The sequence below is a fragment of the Pyrgilauda ruficollis genome, unplaced genomic scaffold, assembly GCF_017590135.1.
Source record: "Pyrgilauda ruficollis isolate IOZ18807 unplaced genomic scaffold, ASM1759013v1 scaffold2, whole genome shotgun sequence".
In the NCBI taxonomy this organism is placed as follows: domain Eukaryota; kingdom Metazoa; phylum Chordata; class Aves; order Passeriformes; family Passeridae; genus Pyrgilauda; species Pyrgilauda ruficollis.
In genome coordinates this window covers 22,160,078-22,183,469 of record NW_024519206.1, presented here as the reverse complement: position 1 = coordinate 22,183,469, position 23,392 = coordinate 22,160,078, and the positions used below count along the sequence as shown (strand labels likewise).

Genomic DNA, 23,392 nt, shown 5'->3' with positions numbered 1-23,392 from the left:
ATAAGAAGTTACTTTCTAGACCCTCAGTGTTACTGTTGCTGAACTGTTACTCTTCTACTCTTGAGCAAGTTCTCACCAACTTCCTCATAGGTTTTAGGGTTGGTTTTGGAATAAGAAAAAAATTAAAATAAAAAATTAGTCCCTCGAAAGCAGCAGATCCCAACCATCCATTGTCCTTCAGCAAAGAGGGTGAGGAATCCATGTGCCTACCCTGTGAACCCAAAGAAAGCTCACGAGACAGCTTCCATGGAGCTGTACCTCATGGACAGCAGGAAAAGTCATTGCTATATATGGGATATGCCAGATAATAGTTCTGTGTAGAAGTCCACCTCAAGCAGAGGGTCACCAGTTTCAATGGAGATTTAATTGTACTGTCAGAATATCAACATCTTAATAACATTCATGAGACACTGTAAAAACAGAACATTTTTATAAGATTGCCAAATAAACTTTTATACTTTTATGTTTTTGCCAAATAAACTTTTATAAGATTGCCAAATAAACAAAGCTGGACTTAATCACGGCAATGTACTTTGATTTGTTAGTTCATAACCAAGGAAGCAATAAATATTCTGTGTTTTACAATTAGAGTACATTATACTTGTAAATATCTTTTTAATTTAAAAAAAAATCCTTAGTGCTGCTTTTTTGGATGCTGTTTATTTTTAAATAATTTTAACCATTGACACATACAATTATCTTCACACAATTATTCATTTTCTGATTATTTCAAATTTTTCTTGTATATACAAGTTGAAAGTCTAAAAGTAACACAGGAACCATTTTGTGTACTCTCCAACAGGGCATACAAAAATGTATTAATTCCCTCATGAAAGTGTACTTGAAGTTGCCTCTCATAAAGCTGTCAATCCTGTGATAGCAGCCATGTCAGCCAAATAGTAAAGAGTCAGGAGGAACTGAGCTGGTATGGAAATGAATCAGCCATTTGCCTCAGGATCTCCAGATCCACACAGCTGTGTGCCTGACTTCTATTGTTCCCAACAGAAAGGTGAAAGTCACACAGAAATGTAAGTAACACATAAATTGACACTGGATCAAGCTAACGTGGACTTATTGACACAGATTCAAGTATCTACCTTTTTAATGGTCTCATTGTTCTATTTCCTATCTTTCTTTGCAGTTCATTTCTAAAACCTGGTTTCTCCAAAACAGAACTCAATTCAAAAAAGCCACTTCAATTTTACAGTATAATGCCCCACACTCAAAACCCACCCAAAATCTCCCTCACTCGTTTCAGAAATGACTTTTCTGCATAAAATATAATTTGATGTCAGCTGTGGAGGAAACTGATTTTGAATTTTGTAACCATTAATAAGAAATGAAACATTTTTTAAACTAATTATTAGTATAACTAACAGGTATTCATTCAGCTGCCCTAAGAAACAGAAGCACCACCATGGTATTGCTATCTCTTTTCATTTTAGTGGGATACTACTACCAATACTAGCTGGCTCTGTGCTGGCTGCATCACATTGTGGAAAAGTTTTTTGAAGAGCCCAATATTGGAAATACTTGTATTATACTGCTGAGGCTGAAATAATTACCAAGTTCTGGATCAGATGTCCACAGTAGTTAAAGTATTTGAAACTGATCCTTCCAGTTCTACAGGGTACTGGTGCCCCAGGATGCAAATATTTACAGGTCAGTTTAACACGTGGCCATTTAAAAGGTTGTACGACTGTACTTATGTCATTTACAAGACAAATACAACAGGTGAGCTACTCCAATGAAGATATTTGCAAAACTAAAAATTTATAGAATCTAATTTTAAGATACTCTCTATGCAAACTCAGACATATTTCTTAATATAGCCCACGTGATGGGGAGTGATCAGAATTATAGCTAAACTTTCAGTAACCAACAAAAATATAATATTTAGACTTCTGAAAAGGTAGACAGAATCTCCAGTTCTTTCCAATGTTGCTCATAATTTTGTCATGAAAAGCATCTGCTAGACAAAATAGTGGCATGCTGCTAATGTGATAATAACAAAAGACTTCACCTTCTTACAGTATACTGAAAACATCACATACAAAACATAGGCAGCTGTTTAAGGACAAGCAGCAGTAAGACACTGATAAAGAAAATTCCATCCCAGGGATATTTAAGGCAGATGAAAAGGCTCATATGTTCTCATTACTCAAAAAAAGTAGCCACAGCATGATCCATGCCAAGACTTTAGACCAGTGAATGACAACCAAGTAAAAGTGCCTGGAAACTCAGGAGCAGCATCATGAGAGAGGCATTATCATCTGCCCTTCACCCACTCAGCCCACTCCAGCAGATTTCATCTTTCCCTTGGCCTGTTCTACGTGCTGTTCTCATCACATGATAGCGTATATAATGTGCTGTGCCTGCTTTTTTAGGTTATCCAGATCCTTTTATTTACCACTGAATATCTGGACACTAGCAATGCTGAGAAACTAAAATTTACAGTAGCACAGCTCTATAGCTGTCTATATAAAGACATTATGAGAAAACAGAATATAAACGATGTAAGTCTGCATCCTTCCTGCCCCTGTAACAGTTCTGTTTCATCAGAAAAGTAAAGATAAGCTTCAATGGAGGTAAAAAAAGTAGTAAGGAGTCTGGTCTTCTCAAAATCCAATGTCCATCCAAACTCATGAAAGTTGCACTTAATATTTGTTTTTCTACATGTTTCTCATTTTGGCCATGAGTTCTTCTAGGCTTTCTTCAGACTCTGCTACTGCCTCCCCAGTTATTAAATTCTCTTCCTGTTAGGAACAGCAAGAAAAAGTTGTCAACAAAAAAATCAAACAAAAAAACCCCCAGAGATCAGCTTTATTGCTGTTACACCACACCATTTTCCTATAATCAGGCACTCAATTGTGAGATTAGGCCTAAGTGATTATAAGCTTCAATTGCAAACTATTTTGACTAGGAGTTGGAATGTTCTTACTGCAGTACATTCGGATTCTATGTTCCCCAGATATACTCATTGCTCTCTGACTACATACATGTATGGGAAAAATTTCCCATACAAGACATGTATGGGAAAAATTAATTAGTCACCAAAATATCAACTGAGAAATTGACATTTGCTGTCCTTCCCCCAGCCCCCAAATGCATTAATTCCTATCATCTCAGCAGTACATTCACACTAGCATCCACACTTAAAGAAGTACCTTTCCCAGGAACACAAACTGGACCATAAAAAGGAATAATCAAATGAACTGAGGTCACATTTCAAGATGGAATTCTCTTTTAGGTTTAAAGGGTAATCAAACTGGCTGGTATTATAAATTTAATCTACAATGTGTATTTCAAAAAATCATGAAGAATAAGTTCATTACCTTGTCTGGGATAGTATATGCTACACTAATTCCCTCAGGAAGCTCAGGTACTGGGCCAGATGCAGCCTTCAGCTCATCTTCTGAAATTTCTGATACTAATTCTATGCCTTTGCATTAAAAGGAAACAAAAACTCCATTAGAAGTTAGAAGAAAAAGTTCTTTATTCACCAAGTTATCACACTAAGAGGAAAGATGCAGCTACATTCCAAAAACAGAATTAAATTAAACTAGAAACACCTTTGATTTCAACAACTTCATTGCATTACAAATAGAAAATATTTTCCCTTTACAATATAATAAATAGTTCCATATAAGCAACTTCTGAACCAGAATGGCATCTCTTCCTTGTCCTTACCATTTAAACTTTACCATCAGGACACTTCTCCCAGTTGTAAGATAAGATTATTTTCTATGGCATGTAATAAACAGAACATATATCTCCAGTCTTTAAATGGTTATATAAAAGACATTCACCATTCCTTAAGATAATTCCTTCTAATTTAAAACCCTCAGAGGAATGTAAAAATCCATGGGATGCCTCAGCACAGTGGTTATGGAATTGACAACAGCTCTTTAGTGTATTTAAAAGGAATATGCAGTTAATACATCTTCTCATATCTCTCTCGTCTTCAAATCATCTTCTGAGAACTGTGCAGCAGTTACATTTTGAGCCTAAAACCTGCACATTGCACTAAAAACATATCATCAAGTTGTGGTAAAATTACTTTCAAAACCTGGGAAAAGCCAAAAGTAATTACACAGTGCAAGTTATAAAAAATAAGAACTAGAAAAATTCTATGTACCCTCAACTGTGGTCACCCAAAATGAATCTCATTATTGGGAAAATAATTTAGTCTCCAGGTGATGACTTACCCCAGTCATTGTCTTCATGTACTATTTCTTCTTCCTTTTCAATTACTTCTTCCTTTGGTCTTGCAGCTTCTTTTTTCTGGAGGGAAAACACAGAAAATAACCTCAATAACCAAAAACCCTCAATAACCAAAATTTAACAGTCCAATTTCCAAAAACAGCAAAGAAATTCAAGCCTAATAATCACATTTCTTCCAATATGTAACATAAAAAGGTTCTAAATGGTGACTGCTTAGGAGCAAAAGGGCAGAATACCTGCAAGTTCAAAAAAACACCAAACCCATTAACACTCAGAAAAATATAACTGTTAGAAAAGTTAGCAATCAGTTAAGTACTATTTTCTTCTACATAATTGTTCAACTTTTCTTCCTACCCTTTACTTTAAGGTAACTGTAAGTACTGTATATTTAGAAATATGTGCAACCATCTAAAGATGCAGCAACTGCTGCAAACTGGAGTAGCAACGAACATTTTTTTTACTACAGATTTGCAACTTGCTTTGTTCTCTAAGAAAAGGGAAATTAGAAAATCAACCCACAGACCCAAACTGCTTTTACCTTATAATTTTCTTGCTGTTTTCTGCAATTGTGGTCACTACATTGGGGGTTTGGCTTCATAGACATAGTTGGGAAGAAATCCTGCATCGCATTGTAACCAAGATAATAACTCACAGTACCAAAATTTAACAGGTATCTAGAAACACAGAGAAAGAAGGGAGCTTGTAATACAGGTGTAAACCTAAAACTTCAGTCATGTAGGGAATAATTTTTCTTCAAAGAACTTTTAGAATACACTTTCAGACTCATTGAATTGTAATGTGAGTTACTGTAATTGCCTTAAATCCAGTAATGCTGTAGTCAGCTGGCAACAGAATAAGTGGAGCAATACAGAATCCCATCTTCTTGTGGTGTGTGAGAATAACTCAGCTACAGGCAAGAGAAGTAATTTATTCTTTGTCCATGTACACAAGTCAGCACTGTAGCATTTTTAATGCATAACTTAATGATGCCAAATTAGAGCACGTTTAATTATTTAAATATTTTGCTGCACACATCAAATAGCAACAGCTCAGTCACTTACTTGAGAACATTTTGTACAAGCATTCCTGCCACAACACCCATGGTTGTAGGAAGACTGGCTGCACAAACTCCTTCTCGTTTCAACGTCTTCTCATCAATATTTGCAGCTACTACCAGTGGAGGAGCACACTGAGGGGCAAAAGAGAAAATAAGCTGTAAAAAAGCATTCAAGAAATTCCACAGATCACACAGAATTTAAAGGTACTGCATCAGCTGTGCCAGGATCACACGCACAAGGCCAGCTAATCTTCACATTCCCAGTCCCACTCTAAAAGGCAAGTGAGCAATTCAGCAGAGCACCACGTACCGCAAAACAAGCGGATTCACCAGGGATGATCAGCTGGATGTGTCCTGACACTGCATTTTCACTCACTCCAGACTCCATCCAGATTTGTCCAAGTTCATTGCAGGCCTTACAAACACAGAAACACACACGTCAGCACTGCAGAAGTTCAATGAAAAGAACAGCAACCCAAACAATAGGGAGTGATGAAACACATTCATCTCCCTGCTTTCAGGCAAAAAGGCTATGGTCAGAAAAAGGTACATGAAGAGATAGAAGAAAAATTATTTATCAAAGGACAAATCAAACAGCAAATTAAAGTTGTCCTCATGAAGCCAGCCCTTTGTGCTTTCCTGAGGACCTGAAATGTTCTAACAATACAGACATTAGTGACCCAGTTACAGCACACTAGAGAACATAATTCCACAAACTATTTTTAGAGACTTGGGTACAGTCTATCTGTGTACCTGCAATTTATGGATCAAGTCAGCTGAAGGGTAACAGAAAACATACATTTGGCATATACTCTACGTTGGCTGCTACTATAAAGAAAACCAGTTTGATTAAATAAACAGCATTTTTAGTATACAAAAAGTCATGTGAAGTATACAATTAGCTATAGAAAATCTTTAAAGATTTGTAAGGTTTAACATACCAGCCTTTGAAAATACCATTACATAAACAGAGTAATTAGAAAAGACAGAGTTTATGATATTCAGTCTTTTACTAACCATTAGCTGATAGTAACTTCGAAGTCTTTAGTGATATTTATATACATAAAATGGGTTTATAAGAACTGGGTAAAAGCTCAGATTCCTCAAGCCAAGGGGGCTATTTCTTAGGAGATTGTCTTTAAGTTCCTGTCTTTTCTATAGCTGCACAATTCCTAACATTATTTATAGGAGAAAACAGACTTCCACAAGCTGGAACCTTTGGTGGCCTTACCGTATTAATTGCCATGCGAGCTTCAAAGTTGTCCACGCAGCTTAGAACCAGATCCACAGGCTTCCCTTCCTCCAGTGCACCGTTACTGAAACAAGCATCAGAAATTTACATGAAACTGCTGGCAGAACAAAACACCAACAGGCAACCAACATGCTGCTCTAGAGTACAGAAGCCCAAGAAAAGTGAATTTCTAACAGAGCTTGTGCAAATGCAATACAGGACACAACCAGCATCTTAGATTTGCAGTAGAAACAACACCATGCTGAGGCTGGGATTTAAATATATGGGCATTTTAGACTATTTTATATAGTATGCACTCACAGTACAAAGTATTGGAGAATTGTACCTTTGTACAACAGAACTGCAAATAGTGTAAGTTATTTCAGATCTCTGTGAGATCCACTAATAACTACTTTCTTCTTCATTCTATAAATCATACCTGAAACTACTAGAGAGCATTCAAGATATGATCTGATCTGTTTTCTGTAACATATCTAGGAATGTCTTCATATACATATATTTCCCAGAGGTTTTCAATTGGAAGTTATTAAATTGAAAAAGAGCCCCAACAAGAAAAACGTGAGGCTGTGTAGAACCACACATCAGCAGAAGTTAGCAATATGCTAAAGTTGGTGGATTTTACCTTATTCTATCCATGAAGTGCTCAAAGTTGTCCAGTGTTGTGATGTTGTAGTTATGTACTTCAAACTGAACATCAGGATTAATATCCCTTATGGAGGAAATAATAGGAGTCAGTAGTAAAGAATACAATGATAATTTGCATTATTCTCCTTAACTTCACAAGTATTGCTATAGTCTTAAGTTTCCATTCTGAACCCTAGAATTCACCCATATTTGTCAAAAATTCAGATTAGATAAGAAAAAACCCCACAACATATGGAAGTGGCATAGTTTATACCAAACTTCTGAGCAAAACTGGCTATACTTAAAAAGTAGACTGACATGAAGGTTTTGGCCAGCACAAAAATGTCTTTGAAATATCAATCATCCCCACAAATATTTTGTGCTCAAATCCCCCAATTAGATCATGTTCCTTTGCAAATGATTAAGAGTGAAACATTGGTTTTCTAGAGCGGCATCCTGGCTAAATACATTTTGATACCCACTTCTCCAAGTTGTACCTCAAAGTATGTTCTGCTGCTTGCACTTTACTTAATCCAGCTTGATGAGGTTGGAAGAAGAGTCTGTTCATGTTTGCCAGCTCCACTTTGTCATAATCAAACAGAAGCAGCTACAACAAAGATTATTTTAACATGTGTGAATAGACTCTGCAAACAGAGCACTGCGGCAATTTTGGACAACAAAACTAATTCTAAAACCAAAGCCACAGAAAACTCCCCCAACCAAACTCCCTCCCTCAGAGGCCCATTCAGTTCACATAGACGAGGCACAAACATCATAAGGATGCCAAAACTGTACCAATCTGTTAAGTCATTAAAACTAAGCATATTCAACAGATTAACCTATATGAACAGTAGCACCTCTACTATCACCTATATTACTTCCTGCCACATGACAAAGTAATGTTTGTGATAAAGACTTCTGTTTGTCATCTACTACATTTCAACTGCATGATATCAACTTGGTTCTTATAAGAATTTATCTTTTATGTGAAATACCCCCTCCTTCTTCTTTATTTTGTTTTCCTTTGGCAGTAATCCTTCTGCAGCATGAAGATTAGAGAGATGGGCTCATATAAGAATATGGAGATGACAAACATCCAAACAAGAATCATCCACATGATACAAGATCAAGCCCTAAATAAATCAATTTTACCAGCATAATAAAAATCAGACTCTTCATGTGTAATGTTTACACAAGCGCTGTTCTTGAGTGCTTTCTTCACAACATTTTTTATTTGGGTAAAATCAAATCAAATTCTTTATGAAGAGGACTGGTCAATCTACTGTAACGATAAAGAAGAATAAAAAAACTCTCATTACCTTACCAATGCCACACCTTGTCAGCATTTCAGCAGTCACGCTGCCAACACCCCCTACACCTACTACTGCAACTGTGAAGGTACGGATTTTCTGTAGGAAGAAATAATGTACAGATCAGTATCTCAAAAGTGGTCCTCCCAGGGAAAAAATGCAAGCAATGTTTCATTACAGACAGAATCCTACCTCATAGTCTTTGACAATTCCCATTCTTTTTAATGCCATCAAGCGACTACAAAGAAAAAAGAAATACAATGTTACACAGAAAATGTTCTTCATGGTTCTAACAACAATTTTGCTTTTCAGGTATTTAAAATCACTTTTGCTTTAGAAATAACCTCACCAAGCAATAAATGCAAGCCTGCTGATCCCACTGCCGTTGTGACTGCCAGCTAGGTACAGCCTGAGTGACAGAGTAGATGCTTTCCTGTTTGCACCAGAGTCCTAACCCTGCAGAAACTCTTGCACCTATTCCTCTGGTAATATTGATGAAATCAGGAGGACACAGATATTTTTGTAAATGAATCCCTGATTTACAGAATGAAAGGTGACACTTTTTTTTTTAATGAACCATATGGCAGCAAACTACTGAAGACTTGCATTGTTTTCTGATTGATTTGATTAGATTAGTATAACATTAAAAAATAAATAGAGACTATCAGGTTTTGAGGATAACTGAAAGGATTTTAAAGTAACATTTTATCCCTTTATGGCACTTTTCATGAAAGTATGAGTATCAACGCGTATTAAGGAAAAATAAAGCCAAACCCAAACCAACAAAACAAAAATCAAAAAATCATCAGATTTCTAGAAGGGAAGAGTTCTCTAAAGCTCAAGAAGTCTATAAACCAACTTCTATAATAGGCAATTTGGAGGAATGAGTATAAGACCTCATATAATACCAACACCTGCCCCACTTACTAGCAACCTAGCTGAAAAACTCACAAGGGTTCTTCTCCCTCTCCCTCCCCGCCTGTATCGTAAAGCAAGATAATACAAAGTAACCCTGACATCCAGCCCTGCCAGGTGGGAAACCCGAGAGCATCCCTCCCGGAGCACCTGCCTCCTGCGCTGCCCGGCACCCTCCTGAGCACAGCCAGCCCCATCCCTGAGACTCCCACCCGTCCGAGCCTCCTCCACCTCCATGCGCCTCTCCCGCTCCACCCGGACCCACCGTTCCATCCCACGGCCTCCCCTTCCCCATCCTCCGCGCCCTGGCGGAGCCCTCACAGCCCCCCGGCGCACCTGTAGGGGTTGGAGTCGGTCACCTCGGCGCTCATGGTGTCGATGCGGGCCCGCGCCGCTGCCCGCCCGCGCTTCTCCCGGGCCAGCTCCTCCTCCAGCTCCCGCACACGCCGCTCCAGCCGCTCCAGCCGACCGGGATCCGCCATGGCAGCGACACGTCTGTGCCCGGCCCCGGGAGCTTCCGGGAAGCGCCGGGGCGGGGCCGCCCCTTCCCGGGGCCACCCCTTCCCGAGGCCGCCTCCTCACGGCCGGCAGCGGGAGGGACTGAGGGGCGGTGTCCGCCGGGGCTGTTCCTGCCTCCCGGGAAACGTCGTGTTCCGGGAGAGGGCATCGGGCCCGACAGCCAGGGGGCTGCGAAGCGCTTTCCTTGGCCGACCGAGGCGCCTCCGGGTGACCCGGCCGGGCGGGCTCCGGCGCGGCCTCCGAGGATGGCGGAGGAGCCGGGCACTAGCGAGGTGCGGCGGCAGCACCGCTTCGACCAGGGCAGCCTGGAGCGCTACCTGAGCAGCCGCTTGCCCGGCTTCCCTCGGCAGCCCCCGGGCGCGCTGGCTGTCAGGCAGTACAGGTAACACAGGTGACGCTGGTGACAGGGCGCTGACGCTGGTGACAGCGCACTGACACCGGTGGCGAGGCCGCCGCCGCTCCCCTGCCCCGGAGCGCCCGGGAGGGACGAGCAGAGGAGCCGCTCGCTGCCGCCTGCCAGGGAAAGTGGTCAGAGATAGAGCCCTTTGCTGTCGGAATGGCGGGCAGCAGCCATCGATGGATTTTTAAGATTCTTTCTGATTTAGACCAATTAAAGGCATGTCCCAGCTCACCCCTTGAGCTGCTGAAGAAGACAAAGTTCGCGGTGGCGGCCAAAGTGACCTTTGTCACAGTCTGTGGCTGTCTGTGTGCGGGCTGTGTGTTGGGTGGCCTTCCCGCTGTCCTCACACCCACGATTATTGCCTACACACAAGTCGCAATTGATCTGCTCCATCTTTAATTCCACAGCAAATAGTAATGCTCAGAAGCACGCGCATGGTTTAAGAAATCAAAAAACACAGGTGAAAGCGTTAGGCTGTCACCAGGTAAGCAAATGCACGAGAACAGCATTAGGATGTGCCGAGATTCTCCTTACTGGAGCATTATGCAGTGCCAGGGAGGTACTACACAAAAAAGCCTCTGTTCCATAGAGCACTGAGTTCGTTTACGTCCAGCAAATTAGTGGTGTGGCTGCACGACTTCATGTCAGGAGCTAACTATTAGAAGTAAAGTTTTTCTAAAAATAAGGATTGATTCCTTTGTAGGCATGACCTTGACTAATTTATCTGCAGCTATCACTAAGAAACAGTGAACAATTTTTCTTTGTCTTCTGATGTAAATATAAAACATTAATTTGTTCAATCCACCCTAATCTTCCTACATACCTCAGCTTAGAAGACTTAGGAGGAGCCTTAGGAGAGTAGCTAATAGTAAAGTCTGCTAAAATTTTGTTAGTATTTATGCTTTTACTTCTTTGTCTTGTAATTACAGTTCAAGCCTTCAGCTGGCCTAAATTTGTTTTGTTCCGGGCAGAGTATTTGTCAGTTAAACTTCTTCAACTATTGCAAACTGTGCCCTAACTGCTTTGGGGAGAATGGAAATGTAATGGGAGGAATGAGGGCAGAAGTTAATTTGATTTTTATTTTCCAATAGTTGTCTGATCGTTTATTGGTCTAGGTCAGAATACATCTTAAAAATGAACAAGAATAAGGAGAGAGAAGCATGCAGATTAACACAGACCCTTGAGGAAAATAAGGATCAATGAGTTTTGTTAGAATGTGATAGACGAGGTGTTATGAAGGGCTTAACTGGGTTGTCTTTCTCTTTTACACTACTGAAATGTTTAATTTTCTTTGTGACTCCAACATGCGTTCTTTAAAATTTTACAGTTCCTATAGGTTGTCCCTTAAGTATTATCTTTGGATGTGTTAATCAGGCTGGCAAACAGTGGGGCTTGGTACTAAAATAATTAGTAATTTAATAATAAAGTAGAATCTTAGAGTGGTTTGGGTGGGAAGGGACCTTAAAGATCATCTAGTTCCAACCCCCTTGCCATGGGCAGGGACACCTTTCTCTAGACCAGGTTGTTCAGAGCCCCATCCAACCTGGGCTTGAGCACTTTCAGAGATGGGGCATGCACAACTTCTCTGGGCAGTTTGTTCCAGTCCAGATTTGAAAAAAAACCCCAACACAAAACAACTCTGGAGAAGATGCTTTCCTTCATCCTGCCATTTTGTTCAGGTCAAGTCACAATGCATTTTGCAAATATAATTTCTGTTAGAAGTTTACAAATTTGTAAGTACTTGAATTTTTGAGTAATAATAATCTTTCTCTTTGCAGCTCAGGCCAGTCAAACCCAACCTTTTACCTTCAGAAGGGTGGGCAGGCTTTTGTGCTCAGGAAGAAGCCCCATGGTCCCCTTTTACCTGGAGCACACAAGGTAAGTAGCATTCTTCACTGAGCTCCAAACACTTTGTTTTGCGGGTGACCAGGGTCTATACATGATGGTTCAGCACACTGATGAATGTGTCCAGAAACGCAGGGAATTGCTGGATTATTTCCCATGTTCTGTGTTCTACATATAAACATTCAAGAGGATTCACTGTGCTCATTTATGTTTGGGAGGTTTTAACTGAACCTAAATTTCTGTGTCTTCCTCAGGTCGATAGAGAATATCGTGTGCAGAAAGCCTTATTTTCAGCTGGATTTCCAGTGCCTGAGCCTCTTTTGTATTGCAATGACATTTCTATCATTGGAACAGAGTTTTATGTAATGCAGCATGTACAGGTTTGTCCTCCAGTGTGAGAGATTCTTTCCTTCTCCCTACAAGCTGCTTTTAAATTGTCTAATACCTTTCTGTTAGAGCCTTGCTCAGCACAGTTTTGTGATATGAGAGTAAATAATCTTCGGATGTTTTGAAGAAATGCTAGCTATCAGTGATTCTGGCAGATTTCAGCTTCTCCAGGGCTTATTTCACACTTTGTTGAATTTTTTAGCTCAGTATTTAACTTCTTGTTCTTGTTTGAGCTCTTGGAAGGATATCTTTGAAATGAGGCAATATTGCTTCTGTGAAAAGCATACACAAGTCAGAGGGGAAAAAATCAGTCTGTAAAATGCATCTTTGGACATCCTGGAGGCTTTTTAGTATTGAAGATAGGAGCTGACATACAATCACCTGTTCTTGAAAACAAAGCAGGATTCCAGTTCAAACACTAGTTTCAGAAAGAACACAGCATATCTCAATCTGTGGTCCACCACTCTAGGGGTGCTGTAGCTGAATTGGTACACTTTTTGTTAGATTTTGGTGATTCTGAGGGTAAGTCTGCTGTATTGTGTCTTTCCTTTTTTTATCCTGTGGGAGGAGGAGTTGAATTCAGGCCTTTTCCTTTTCATTGTATCCTATTCTGTCATCACGTTGACTGGGAAATTAGAAATGTAAGTTTGTGGGCCAGTTTCTGAAGATTGGGTTAACCTTCCTACAAAAACTGTAAATCAAGTGTAATAGAATGTAAGGGTTGTGAAAAGTCTGAACAGATTTCTTACATCAAAGATGGAGGATTATACTGGTTTTGATTACAACAAAGTGATATCTTAAAAAGAAACCTTGTTACATTTTGAAGTATGTAAATGTATGATCTGTCCATTCTGTGATGGTCACCACTGCTCTGTTTTTAACAATTGTGAAAATTGAACAACAAACTCATTTTCTAAATGTATTCAACTACACTTAAGGAGAAAAACAAGTGAATTTCTTTGGATTGTTTGATTCTTTGTACCATAACCCACCCATTACCCTGCCTGCCCCTCCTTTCCCCTGGGGTCCTCATTGGTATTTTTTCTGCAACTTAGCTTTTAGAGACAATACAGTAACATTGCTTTTCCTGGTACTTTCAAGCTTGAGGATACCTGGATTGAGTGCTCTAATTCAGAATTTCATCTACATATACACGATATACTAATGACCTGGGTTTACCATGAATCCCTTCATTGGCCCTGGGTGAGGAATAAAATAAATGAGGAAGGAATTTTTGATTGCATAGGCAGTGTTGATTCACTAAATTTGGTTTTGGTTGTGGAATGTATAACTTTACTTCTTTTCATCTGATGTCTACGTCCCACCAAATACCTGATTTATTTCTAGGGTCGTATTTTCCGAGACATCTCCCTGCCTGAGGTGGGCCCAGCAGAGCGTTCTGCTCTGTATCTTGCAATGATAGAAACTCTGGCCCTGTTGCACTCCTTTGATTTGCAGTCACTGGGTCTCCAAGGATATGGTAGAGGACCAGGGTACTGCAAAAGACAGGTATAGTTCTTAATGTTCTCTTGTTTTGTCTGGTCTTTGAATGTTTATTTTATTTGCAAGCTAAATTATTAATTATTAATGATCATATTTTAGCTATTATAACTTCACTTAGTTCAATGAATTGGGCACAATCTGAATCCACTACTACATTCAGATTGATTCTGTAGTGCTGTACTTAGGGAAAGGTAACACATTTTCTTTTGGAATAACACTAGATTTGGGCTATGTAAATAAGGATTGAAGTAGATGTAGTCTTCATTTCATCTGTTGATATCTCAATTCACATTTGCAGATGCAGAGGTACTGGGTTTTGCTGAATTTTCAAGAAACATGGTGGTAGCCAAAGCCCAGAAGCATATGCTTCAAAATTTTGTATTTTTAAAAAACTTGTGAATCAACTGAAAAATCTGTTGGACTGTTTGCATTTTTAAGGTATCAACTTGGAAAAAACAGTATGATGCAGCTGCTCATACAGATATTCCTGCCATGAACAAGCTGGCCGAGTGGTTAGCAAACAACTTGCCGCCTGATGATAATGAAGAAACCCTGATTCATGGGGACTTCAGAATAGATAACATCATCTTCCACCCAACAGAGGTATTTGAAATGTATTTGTACATTTAGTAGGTTTTGGCCCTCCATTTGTTTGTACTCCTGTCATGTAATAGGACACTTATATGTGGATTATTTTAGTGCATGAAGCACCTTTGAAAGAAACAGTAGAAAACTGAGCTCTTCTCTATACTCCGTGTAAGTTGTTTAGGTACTTAATACAGTCCTGGCTTTCATTGCAGGAGCTAGATAGAATCAATGGAATCACAGAATCATAGAATGGTTCGGAGTGGAAGAGACCTTAAAGATCATCTATTTCCAACCCCTTGGCCATGGGCAGGGACACCTTTTAGTAGACCAGGTTACTCAGAACCCCATCCAACCTGGCCTTGAGAGATACTCTATTTATTCATTCATTTTAGTCCCTGCTTCAAAGGACAGGAACAAAGCATTTTATATACATAGATCCTATTGGATTCAGTGCAGCTGAAGGCTCACTTCACTGAGCTGCATAAACATCTGGTCCAAAGCCCACTGACATCTGTGTTATGGCTTCAGTTAACACCAAGGGTTTTTGGAGCAGGAGCAGAATGTATGATACATGACACTGGTGGAAGCAAAGGACAATCTGCCAAAGCTCTTTAGTTATGGAGCACATATAGATCACAGATACCCTGAAAGTTCTCCATTCGTCTTTAGGGAAAAAAAGGGACTTTTTTTGTATGTTTCTAGTTTATGGAAATAAATGTGTGCTACGTATATCATCACAGTTGCATTTTCCTCATTTTTTTGCATGCTACCTGCTGTGTTGTCACCAGAAGACATGCCTGGATCTTGTGACCATGACTGCAATGCATGCTTCATGACAAAGCAACAGATCCCAGAGATTCCTAGTGATTTTGTGCAGAGATTAGTTGACAGACCTGATTTGTGGGATTAAATGTGCTGATTGATTCCCTGAGCGGGGAATTTGACTGTCTTGGGGACTCTCCCAGCTATTCTTGATGGAACTGAAAGAATTGACCAAGTTGTACATAGGTAATTTTAAGTCATCTGTAGAAACTGTTCCTGAATATGCAGGACTGACCATGTAGGAAAGACTTTTCCACATATTTGAAGTAGCTGTGGATCATGTGTAGGCTGGAGGGGTCATTCAGGTTGACAGGACATCTGGATTATAGGAATTTACCAGAATGACACTGTGGGGAGTCTCAGACCACCAGCTGATGACACCATTGCAAGGATGCTTGCAGCAGAGGCTCACTCTGAGTAGTAATTGACTTCCTGTTTAAGAAATTCAGTTCCCCACGTAAGTGTTAATCTATGGACAATGTTGTGATAAATTAGGTTTTCTGATGCATGGTCTGTCTGTTAATTTCTGTGCTAAAGGACTGTGCAACAGGACTGGGAAAGAAACAACTCTCAGTACTGCTGTTCTTTAGGATATTTTAATTCAATCATCTTTTATACTAGAAGAGTTTGGAAGTTTCTGACAGGAAGAGCACTACTCAAAAATGTAGATTTAAATGAGATTTTCTTTGGAAAAATGCCTGGCTTTCTGTCCCTATGTGAATGTTAATTTTATGCAGATCTTTAGATAGTGCCAAAAAGAACTCTTTTTGCTGTTGACAGCTACAGTGTGTGTGTTTTAATTGAAAACATGTAGTAACCAAATAAAACACTTGGATATTGAGTGGGTTGTGCATTTGTGGATGGAGAGAACATGTCTTCTAGCACTCACGTGAGGCTTTTATTTTTATTTAAGGCTCGTGTTTTGGCAGTGCTGGACTGGGAACTTTCAACTACTGGTCATCCTTTAGCAGATTTAGCATATGCCACTCAATTCTACTTTTGGCCTACATCTATTAAGGACTTAGGTCAAGGCTCTATCTTGGGTTTCAAAGACACCATAGGTATGAAACTAATCTTTTTCTTGAAACAAATCCTAGGCTTGATTTCTGTTTGAAATGTTGTAGGAATTAAATGGTAAATTCACAAGCATATAGATATATAGATTTGAATTTGTAAGGAACTTTTCCATAATTTTTTTTTGTTGCAGCAAACATGCTGATAGTGAAGTTTTAGATACTTTTGTTCTATGTTTGTCTTAGCTACAACGTGCTACTTCTGTAAAACCTTATTTTGAACCTTTCTAAGAGATAATGGAAGAAAAAAGAAATGCAAATGTAAATATATAATTTATATCTGTTTTAAAAGCCTTTTTTCCCCCAGGTCAAATTATTTGCCTGACCGGAGTGGAGACCAAGGGCAGCAGGAAATGTTATGGTTGTCTGAAATTCTGGCAATTCCTACTTCCTTTGGTCTTTCTGTATCACAGTTATGTCATGAGAAATGATAAATCATGATGTTTACTATGTAAAAGAAATACCTCATAAAGTTTAAAAACTGCACAAATGTTTGAAGAATAAGGTGGGAAAAAATAATAGAAAATGTTGAGTATTCTAAACAAATCTGTTTTGTTTGGTGGTTTGTTTTTTTTTTTTGTAGAGACTCCTTCCTTTGAAGAACTGGTTTCCATTTACTGCCGCTGCCGGCGTATTTCCACTGCTTTACCCAGCTTGAACTTTTTTCTTGCTTTGTCCTATTTTAAAATGGCAGGGATAGCCCAGGTAATACCCTCACATTTGCTAAAATGCCACATACCTTTGTGTGTTTGTGGGTGGTTCATTTAGTCTTGGGCAATAATCGTATGTCTCTGCTGTTGTCAGTTGGCTTGAGGGACAGGCTGGGCTCATTTGCCATATCATATGCAGACATTTGTCTTTTCTTTTTTATTTTTTACTTTTCCACTACTACTTTTTGTGATTTGCCTTTCGTTTGGTTTAGCTGGGATATTGTTTTAATTCTTCTGCAGCAAGCATCTCCATTATATCCGATACATACCAAAACGAATATTAGCATTTTTAAGTAAGTTTTTTTCATTGTAAGACCATGTGCATTTAAGTGTTACTTTTATATTTGAAGAAATGAACAATTGTGTGAAAGAGACAATTTGAAGTGCATAATTATACATATGTGGCTTTATTTTGGTTTTAGGGTGTATATGCCAGGTATCTTATTGGAAATGCTTCTGCAGAGAACAGTCATGAATTTGCAAAGCTAGTGGAGCCTTTGGCAGAAAGAGGATTAGAGCTCTCAAAAAGGTAAGAGTGGTCTAGACTACTGATCAAAGGCAAGGCAAAGCTTTTCCAACATCTTCATTTATTAAATGCCTGTCTAAGGCAGCTTATGTTATTATGAGGGAAAATCTGGTCTTGTTACTGCAATGAATGTTCTTCCCTAGGTCATCCTTCAGCAGCACACAGAACAGCATTTCTGGAGAGCTCTTCCATCAAAGTAGGAAAGGACAAGAAATTTTGCTGAAGGTTAAGCAGTTCATGAAGCAGCACATTTATCCAGCTGAGAAGGTACAAGCTTTTCGTTAACCTGTAAAGGTTAATGAAAGGAACATTTTCTGACTAGACATTATAAAAATGTAAAAATATGTATAGAAGTCATGTTTTCCTGTTTTTTTTTTTTTTTTTTCTCCAAAACAGCCTGATTTTCATACAGTAATGATCATGGCATTACAAAATATTAGCAGAAATCATTATAGACAGCATTATTTCTTTTCAGGATTAAAATGTTGTATGCATTGTTAAAGAAAGGTAAGGTTTGAAGTGTAAAACCTTCTCTTTTTAGAGTTACTTTTTAAAGGAAGTTGCCGAAATACTTGTTAGACTAACAACAACCTAGAACTCTTAGACACTGAACCGAAAGACACCTATTTAAAAATAGAAACTGCTGATTTTAACCATATGAAGCTGATTTTTTTCTGTTTCTTGCTTTTTAGGCTGTGACAGAAAATGGGATTGCATAATGTGTCAGAATAGCTTCATTCCTGAATATATCTAATACCAATGAAGGTTTGAAATCAGATAATGAAATGTACACAAAGTCCATAGTTAGTTGAAGGGAAAATTAGATGAAGTAGTTTACTTCATATCCTAGGAAAGTTAGGAATTTCCCCTTAGAAAGTTGGTTCAGCTTTTAGCCTTATGGAAGTACAGATGGCTTTTGTGGCAGAATTTGTTGTTTTGGCTTTCTGAATTATTTTTTTTTCATTCCAAGTCAGGCAGAAATGCAGAAAACGTCTTAATCTAAAAGTTTAATGAATACACCCACCTGTCAAAAGGAGGGGTCGAGGGCAAAGTTTCCTAAAAAGTATGTCTGTGACTAAGTTGGGATTGTAGTTTTGGATTGTCCAGGAAAGATTTGCAATAATTAAAACATTTGCTTTAAAAAACAAATGAACCACAAATAACCATGCAAGTTTTTCAGATGAGTTGTGTTGTGCTTGGATGTTATTTCTGGTAACAGGGATTGTGGATCAGGACTTGTAAATTCTACTTGGCCATTTGTCTTTATTGTGTCATTTTCAGAATTGGGCACTACTTTTATTCATTTTATAACTAGGTTTGGGCCAGGTTTGAAGTTCTGTGCCTCACTAAAACATGTTTGTGAAAATGCTAAAATTACTGAATGTAGAGGTTCACTTAAAACTAATGACTGGTGCTCGGAATGACTGCTTATATTATCTGTTAAGGAATTATTTTGATAGTAAGAGAAAATGCTTTTTTTCCCTCACAGTTAACAAAAGATTAGCTGGATTATCAGTCTGAATCTTAACTGTCAGTATATCAGGCTTTTATTTGTTGTTTTACTTTTGGGTTTGTGCCTCTTGTGTGTACTGTTGGTAATAAGTACTTTTATCTCCAGAAAATACTGGCCTCCTAGTGCCAGCATCACATACTTTAAACCATCCCAAATAGTACTGATTAATGTACTGATTGGGGTAATCTCATATTTAAAGTCTTGCAAAGTGAATAGATTGCAGTTGAACTTTCAATTATATATTTAATTTTATAATCCAGCCATATAATATATGCTATATAATGTAAACCTGTTTTGTTTTTTTTTTTAACTTGGTTCCTTGGGTCATAGATCTGGAAGAGGTGTATTAATATTTGTGTGTTACATGTGTTCTTAATTTGAACAGCATCTTTTATTTTGTTTCTCTAAGGAAATAATAAAATATTATATAGAACAAAGAAATGCTGAGGACAAATGGAAGAAACCACCACTGCTGGAGAGACTGAAGGTATGGGATAACCTATTAGGGAAAACCTAATATTTTTAGCACTGTAGCAGTAAAAGAGCACAGACACAGAGGATAAGAGTGATTGGTGTAGCCTGTCAAAGAAGTTACTTTACATGGAAAGAACCTATGTGAGGAGCAGTGAAAAGAAAGGAAGAGGGAAGTATGGAAAAATGAGAAAACAAATGAAAGAGAGGAAAAACAAAATGAGGTCTGAGAGGGGTATATCTGAACTTTAAATCAAAGACTGAACCTACAATTTCAGAATAGCTATTGAAAAAAGCATCATATAGATTGGACAGTAGGGTAGGCAGGAGTGAAGAAAATGTGTTGCAAACCAGAATTAAATTTTTTTTATGACCTATTGCTGATGTTTTTTCTATTGATTCTTGTGATAGGAATTGGCCAAAGCAGAAGGTCTGTGGAACCTTTTCCTCCCAGATGTCAGTGGTCTCAGCCAGCTTGACTATGCCCTAATAGCTGAGGAGACAGGGAGATGCCTTATTGCTCCTGAGGTTTTCAACTGTCATGCACCAGGTTAGCAACCCTGGTTTAGTCCCAAAACTATGGCACTGGAGTATTAAAAAGTTGGGTGTCTTACACCTTACAGGCTGTGTGTCTCAAGCAGTAAGCATGCCTGCTGATTTCTTACAGACACAGGAAACATGGAGGTCCTCCACATGTATGGCAGTGAAGAGCAAAAGAAAGAGTGGCTGGAGCCTCTCCTGGAAGGGAAGATTAGTTCTTGCTTCTGCATGACAGGTAAATTTTTCTCCAGAAGAAAGTTAGAGCCAATTGGTTGAAACTTCATGTGGTGTATGCAGAGAAAATAGAAAACTGCAGGTTGTGTGTTACAGTGGATATTTCTGTACTAATTCAGTATCAGTGAATGTCTTTGAATATAAAATCATCTATGAGGTGTGAATACAAACTGGAGCAGCCTTGCTGCCTTTCCTGGTAGTTGCCAATTTTCATGGTTACAATAATTAGTATTTGCTTTCTATATGTTTTTAGTTTAATTTTTGTACTAGTAAAATACAATTTTTAGTACCAAGCAGGTTTACAATAGAGCTTACCCTTCCTTGCAGTGTGGTGTGGAGCTCTCTAGATACGCACAATTGGGTCCAAGTATGATTATTGTGAGTAAAGTTGTGTGGTTTTGCAGTCTCATAGATTTTTTTTTTTTAAGATATAACTTGCTTTATGTCTATATCTCAGCATTGTATTTAGTTTTGCTCCTGAAAGCTTGTGGCATTCAGCATCTCTGGAAGGTAGCTTTTGGAACATGTGATGTCAAAATCTTGATCCTCCTGGGTCAGATGGAATCGAGAGAACTCGGACTTGCAGACACTTACTTTGCAAATTCTGTTTCACTGTGTTTCCCAAAAGGAGATAGATACTTTTTTTTAAAAGTAGATGGCCTATAAAAAGAAGTAATGGTGAAAAGAGAGAAAGAGTCTTTCTTGCTCCAAAAAATCTTTGATCACATTTTATTGACAATCTCATGTAGTGTATTTCATAAACAACCACAAAATTATTTTCAATTTCTGTTTTCTCTTGGGAAGAACCCACGAGGAGAAAACAGGCTGAGGAGAAATATGACTGTTACCTGTAAGTACAATGGAAGGATAAAGGATTTAAAAAGAGATGGAAAGGAAGACGGCTGATTGCAAAGGGTGGTTCAAGCCCAAGAACAAGTACATTTGAACTGGCTGTGAATAACAGATTGTTGGAAAACAGGAAGTCTCTTGGTCACCAGCAGTGAGGGTCTTCAAAGAGTTTTTCTACTGGTAGCAAAACAGTGTACTTTTAATAGAGTATATCTAGAGCCCTATATTTGTGGAGCTTGTATTACCTTTATATTTAATCTGGTGGTTTGTTTCTTTCCTTTGGCCCAGAACCTGATGTGGCTTCAAGTGATGCCACCAATATGCAATGCACCATTGAGAGAGATGGGAACAGCTACGTGATCAATGGCAAGAAGTGGTGGAGCAGTGGTAAGTGTGGAAACCTAAATAAGAATGGCTAAGGTAGAATTTTTTCCAAGAACTATTAAAACAAAAGTTATTGTGCTCCATTTCTGAGATGAAAATTTCTCTTCTCTTGAGTAAAGGCAATAGAATGTAAAGCAGCAGAAGGAGCTGAATTGAGCTTTTGTTCTGTGAACCAAAGTCCAAGATTCAAATCCAGTTTGGGGATTTGGGCCCTTTTTGGAACCTCTGAATTTTGTTCACAAAATTTTTTTGCTATTTTCTTTAAACATTACCTCTTTCTATCAGTCAAATTACGCATTTATGGCTTTGTTTTTGTGAAGCTGTCTTTGGCAGTGTGTGTGAGAGGTTTGAGAGTACTGCATATCTACAGTAAAATGTGGCTGCTTTTAAAGTAGCCTGTGATGTTGTTGGACTGACTGTTAAAGGAGATTTCCTTATGTTATAATTCCCAGTAAAATCAATGCATTGTACTGTAAGTGGCAACTGTCCCTGATATTGTAGTACTGTTATTTTTTTGCCAAAATATGTGATAGCAACTTGATAGTCATCACTCCCTGGGAGTTTGGAATCCAAACTGTTATATATGAGTTGTTAAACTTGAATGTTTCATTTATGTACACGATTATGACAGCTAGCTGCTGATACATGCTTGTGCAATACTTGGAGTCACCAGAAGATAGATCTCTCTCTCTGTTCTACTCCTGTAAAGCTGGCAGCAAAAAGAGGCATGGAATCTTTTCTCCTGACCCAAGAGTGTTGCTTAACTGCTGGCTTTTTAGCCTTTGCTCTGGGTCAGTGTCTCCCAGCTGTGCATTGCAGTCCCTGAGGAAGTAATGAGAAAGTTTTAGGGGGTCACACACACAAAACAATATTCATAAAATTAGTTATGTGAATTATAAAAAGGAGAGTAAGCATAAGACAGCATGATTTGGTTTGTCTTATTTCTAATAAATACAATGAGGGCAATCAAATTTGCATAAAGACAGATGCATAAGAGGCACAGCAATTCCAAGAAGTTTGAGAAACGTGTTCATTTGGCTCTGTATTAGTCTCTCTTTCTGCCTGGCTAGGGGGGTGGGGGGTTTTGTGGTTTTTGGTGGGTTTTTTGTTTGTTTGGGGGTTTGTTTTTTGTTTTGGTTTGGTTTTTTTTTTTGGGTTTTTTTTTGGTTTTTTTTGTTTTTTTTTTTTTTTTTTTTTTTTTTTTTTTTTGTTTGGTTTTTTTTTTTTGGTTTTTTTTTGGTTTTTTTTGTTTTTTTTTTTTTTTTTTTATTCTGTTTGTTGTTGGTTTTGGTTGGGTTTTTTAACTTTTGGGACATTAAAATCTTGGATGTGTGGGAATTCCAGAAGCCTGGCAGCCTTGTCAGTATGCCACTCTGTATTTGTGTCATAAATCACACATGCAAGGAGTCAGTTACTTCATGGAAGAAGTGGGGTTTCCTATTATGCTCTGTATGTGTACAATAAATCCAGTGTGGCTTAAATAGGTCAGATTTATGGTGTACATGTAGAAAACCAGTCAGGCACTTCTGACTTATCTGTTCACGCCCTAGTATTTCTCAAAACATTCTGGGCAAACATTCTGTAAGCTTTTGTCATCCAAACAGGGAGAAGAGGCTCATGTCTTGTTTATGCTACTGTTGTTTCTT

At 38.5% G+C, this 23,392-nt stretch overlaps 2 protein-coding genes across 2 annotated transcripts in view; one reads left to right on the top strand and one right to left on the bottom strand.

The window, feature by feature from the left end:
• Nucleotides 1-686: 686 nt before the first annotated feature.
• Nucleotides 687-9,891, bottom strand: UBA5 (ubiquitin like modifier activating enzyme 5). Its single transcript, XM_041466393.1, has 12 exons — nt 9,719-9,891; nt 8,660-8,705; nt 8,477-8,566; nt 7,655-7,764; nt 7,156-7,242; nt 6,513-6,597; nt 5,592-5,696; nt 5,286-5,413; nt 4,763-4,898; nt 4,209-4,284; nt 3,336-3,442; nt 687-2,756 (listed from the first exon to the last, which is right to left on the bottom strand). The coding sequence occupies exons 1-12, from the start codon at nt 9,862-9,864 to the stop codon at nt 2,673-2,675; spliced, it is 1,200 nt and encodes a 399-aa protein (XP_041322327.1). The 5' UTR covers nt 9,865-9,891; the 3' UTR covers nt 687-2,672.
• Nucleotides 9,892-9,938: 47 nt separating this feature from the next.
• The window catches only part of ACAD11 (acyl-CoA dehydrogenase family member 11), a 29,283-nt gene continuing 15,829 nt past the window's right edge, over nt 9,939-23,392 (top strand). Inside the window, exons 1-13 of the mRNA XM_041466347.1 lie at nt 9,939-10,283; nt 12,080-12,179; nt 12,401-12,526; nt 13,881-14,042; nt 14,475-14,639; nt 16,360-16,507; nt 17,103-17,224; nt 17,652-17,758; nt 17,899-18,022; nt 19,678-19,755; nt 20,151-20,289; nt 20,407-20,514; nt 21,651-21,749. Of these exons, the coding sequence (XP_041322281.1) occupies nt 10,147-10,283; nt 12,080-12,179; nt 12,401-12,526; nt 13,881-14,042; nt 14,475-14,639; nt 16,360-16,507; nt 17,103-17,224; nt 17,652-17,758; nt 17,899-18,022; nt 19,678-19,755; nt 20,151-20,289; nt 20,407-20,514; nt 21,651-21,749 (1,615 nt within the window). The 5' untranslated portion in view covers nt 9,939-10,146. The remainder of the gene's footprint in view (nt 10,284-12,079; nt 12,180-12,400; nt 12,527-13,880; nt 14,043-14,474; nt 14,640-16,359; nt 16,508-17,102; nt 17,225-17,651; nt 17,759-17,898; nt 18,023-19,677; nt 19,756-20,150; nt 20,290-20,406; nt 20,515-21,650; nt 21,750-23,392) is intronic.

Coding starts and splice junctions, on each gene's coding strand:
- UBA5 (XM_041466393.1), bottom strand. CDS start 9,864: ATGGCGGATCCCGGTCGGCTGGAGCGGCTGGAGCGGCGTGTGCGGGAG. Junction 8,706..9,718: donor ACCGACTCCAACCCCTACAG/GTGCGCCGGGGG, acceptor TTTTCTTTGTAG/TCGCTTGATGGCATTAAAAA. Junction 7,765..8,476: donor CAAGGTGTGGCATTGGTAAG/GTAATGAGAGTT, acceptor TCTTTGTTGTAG/CTGCTTCTGTTTGATTATGA.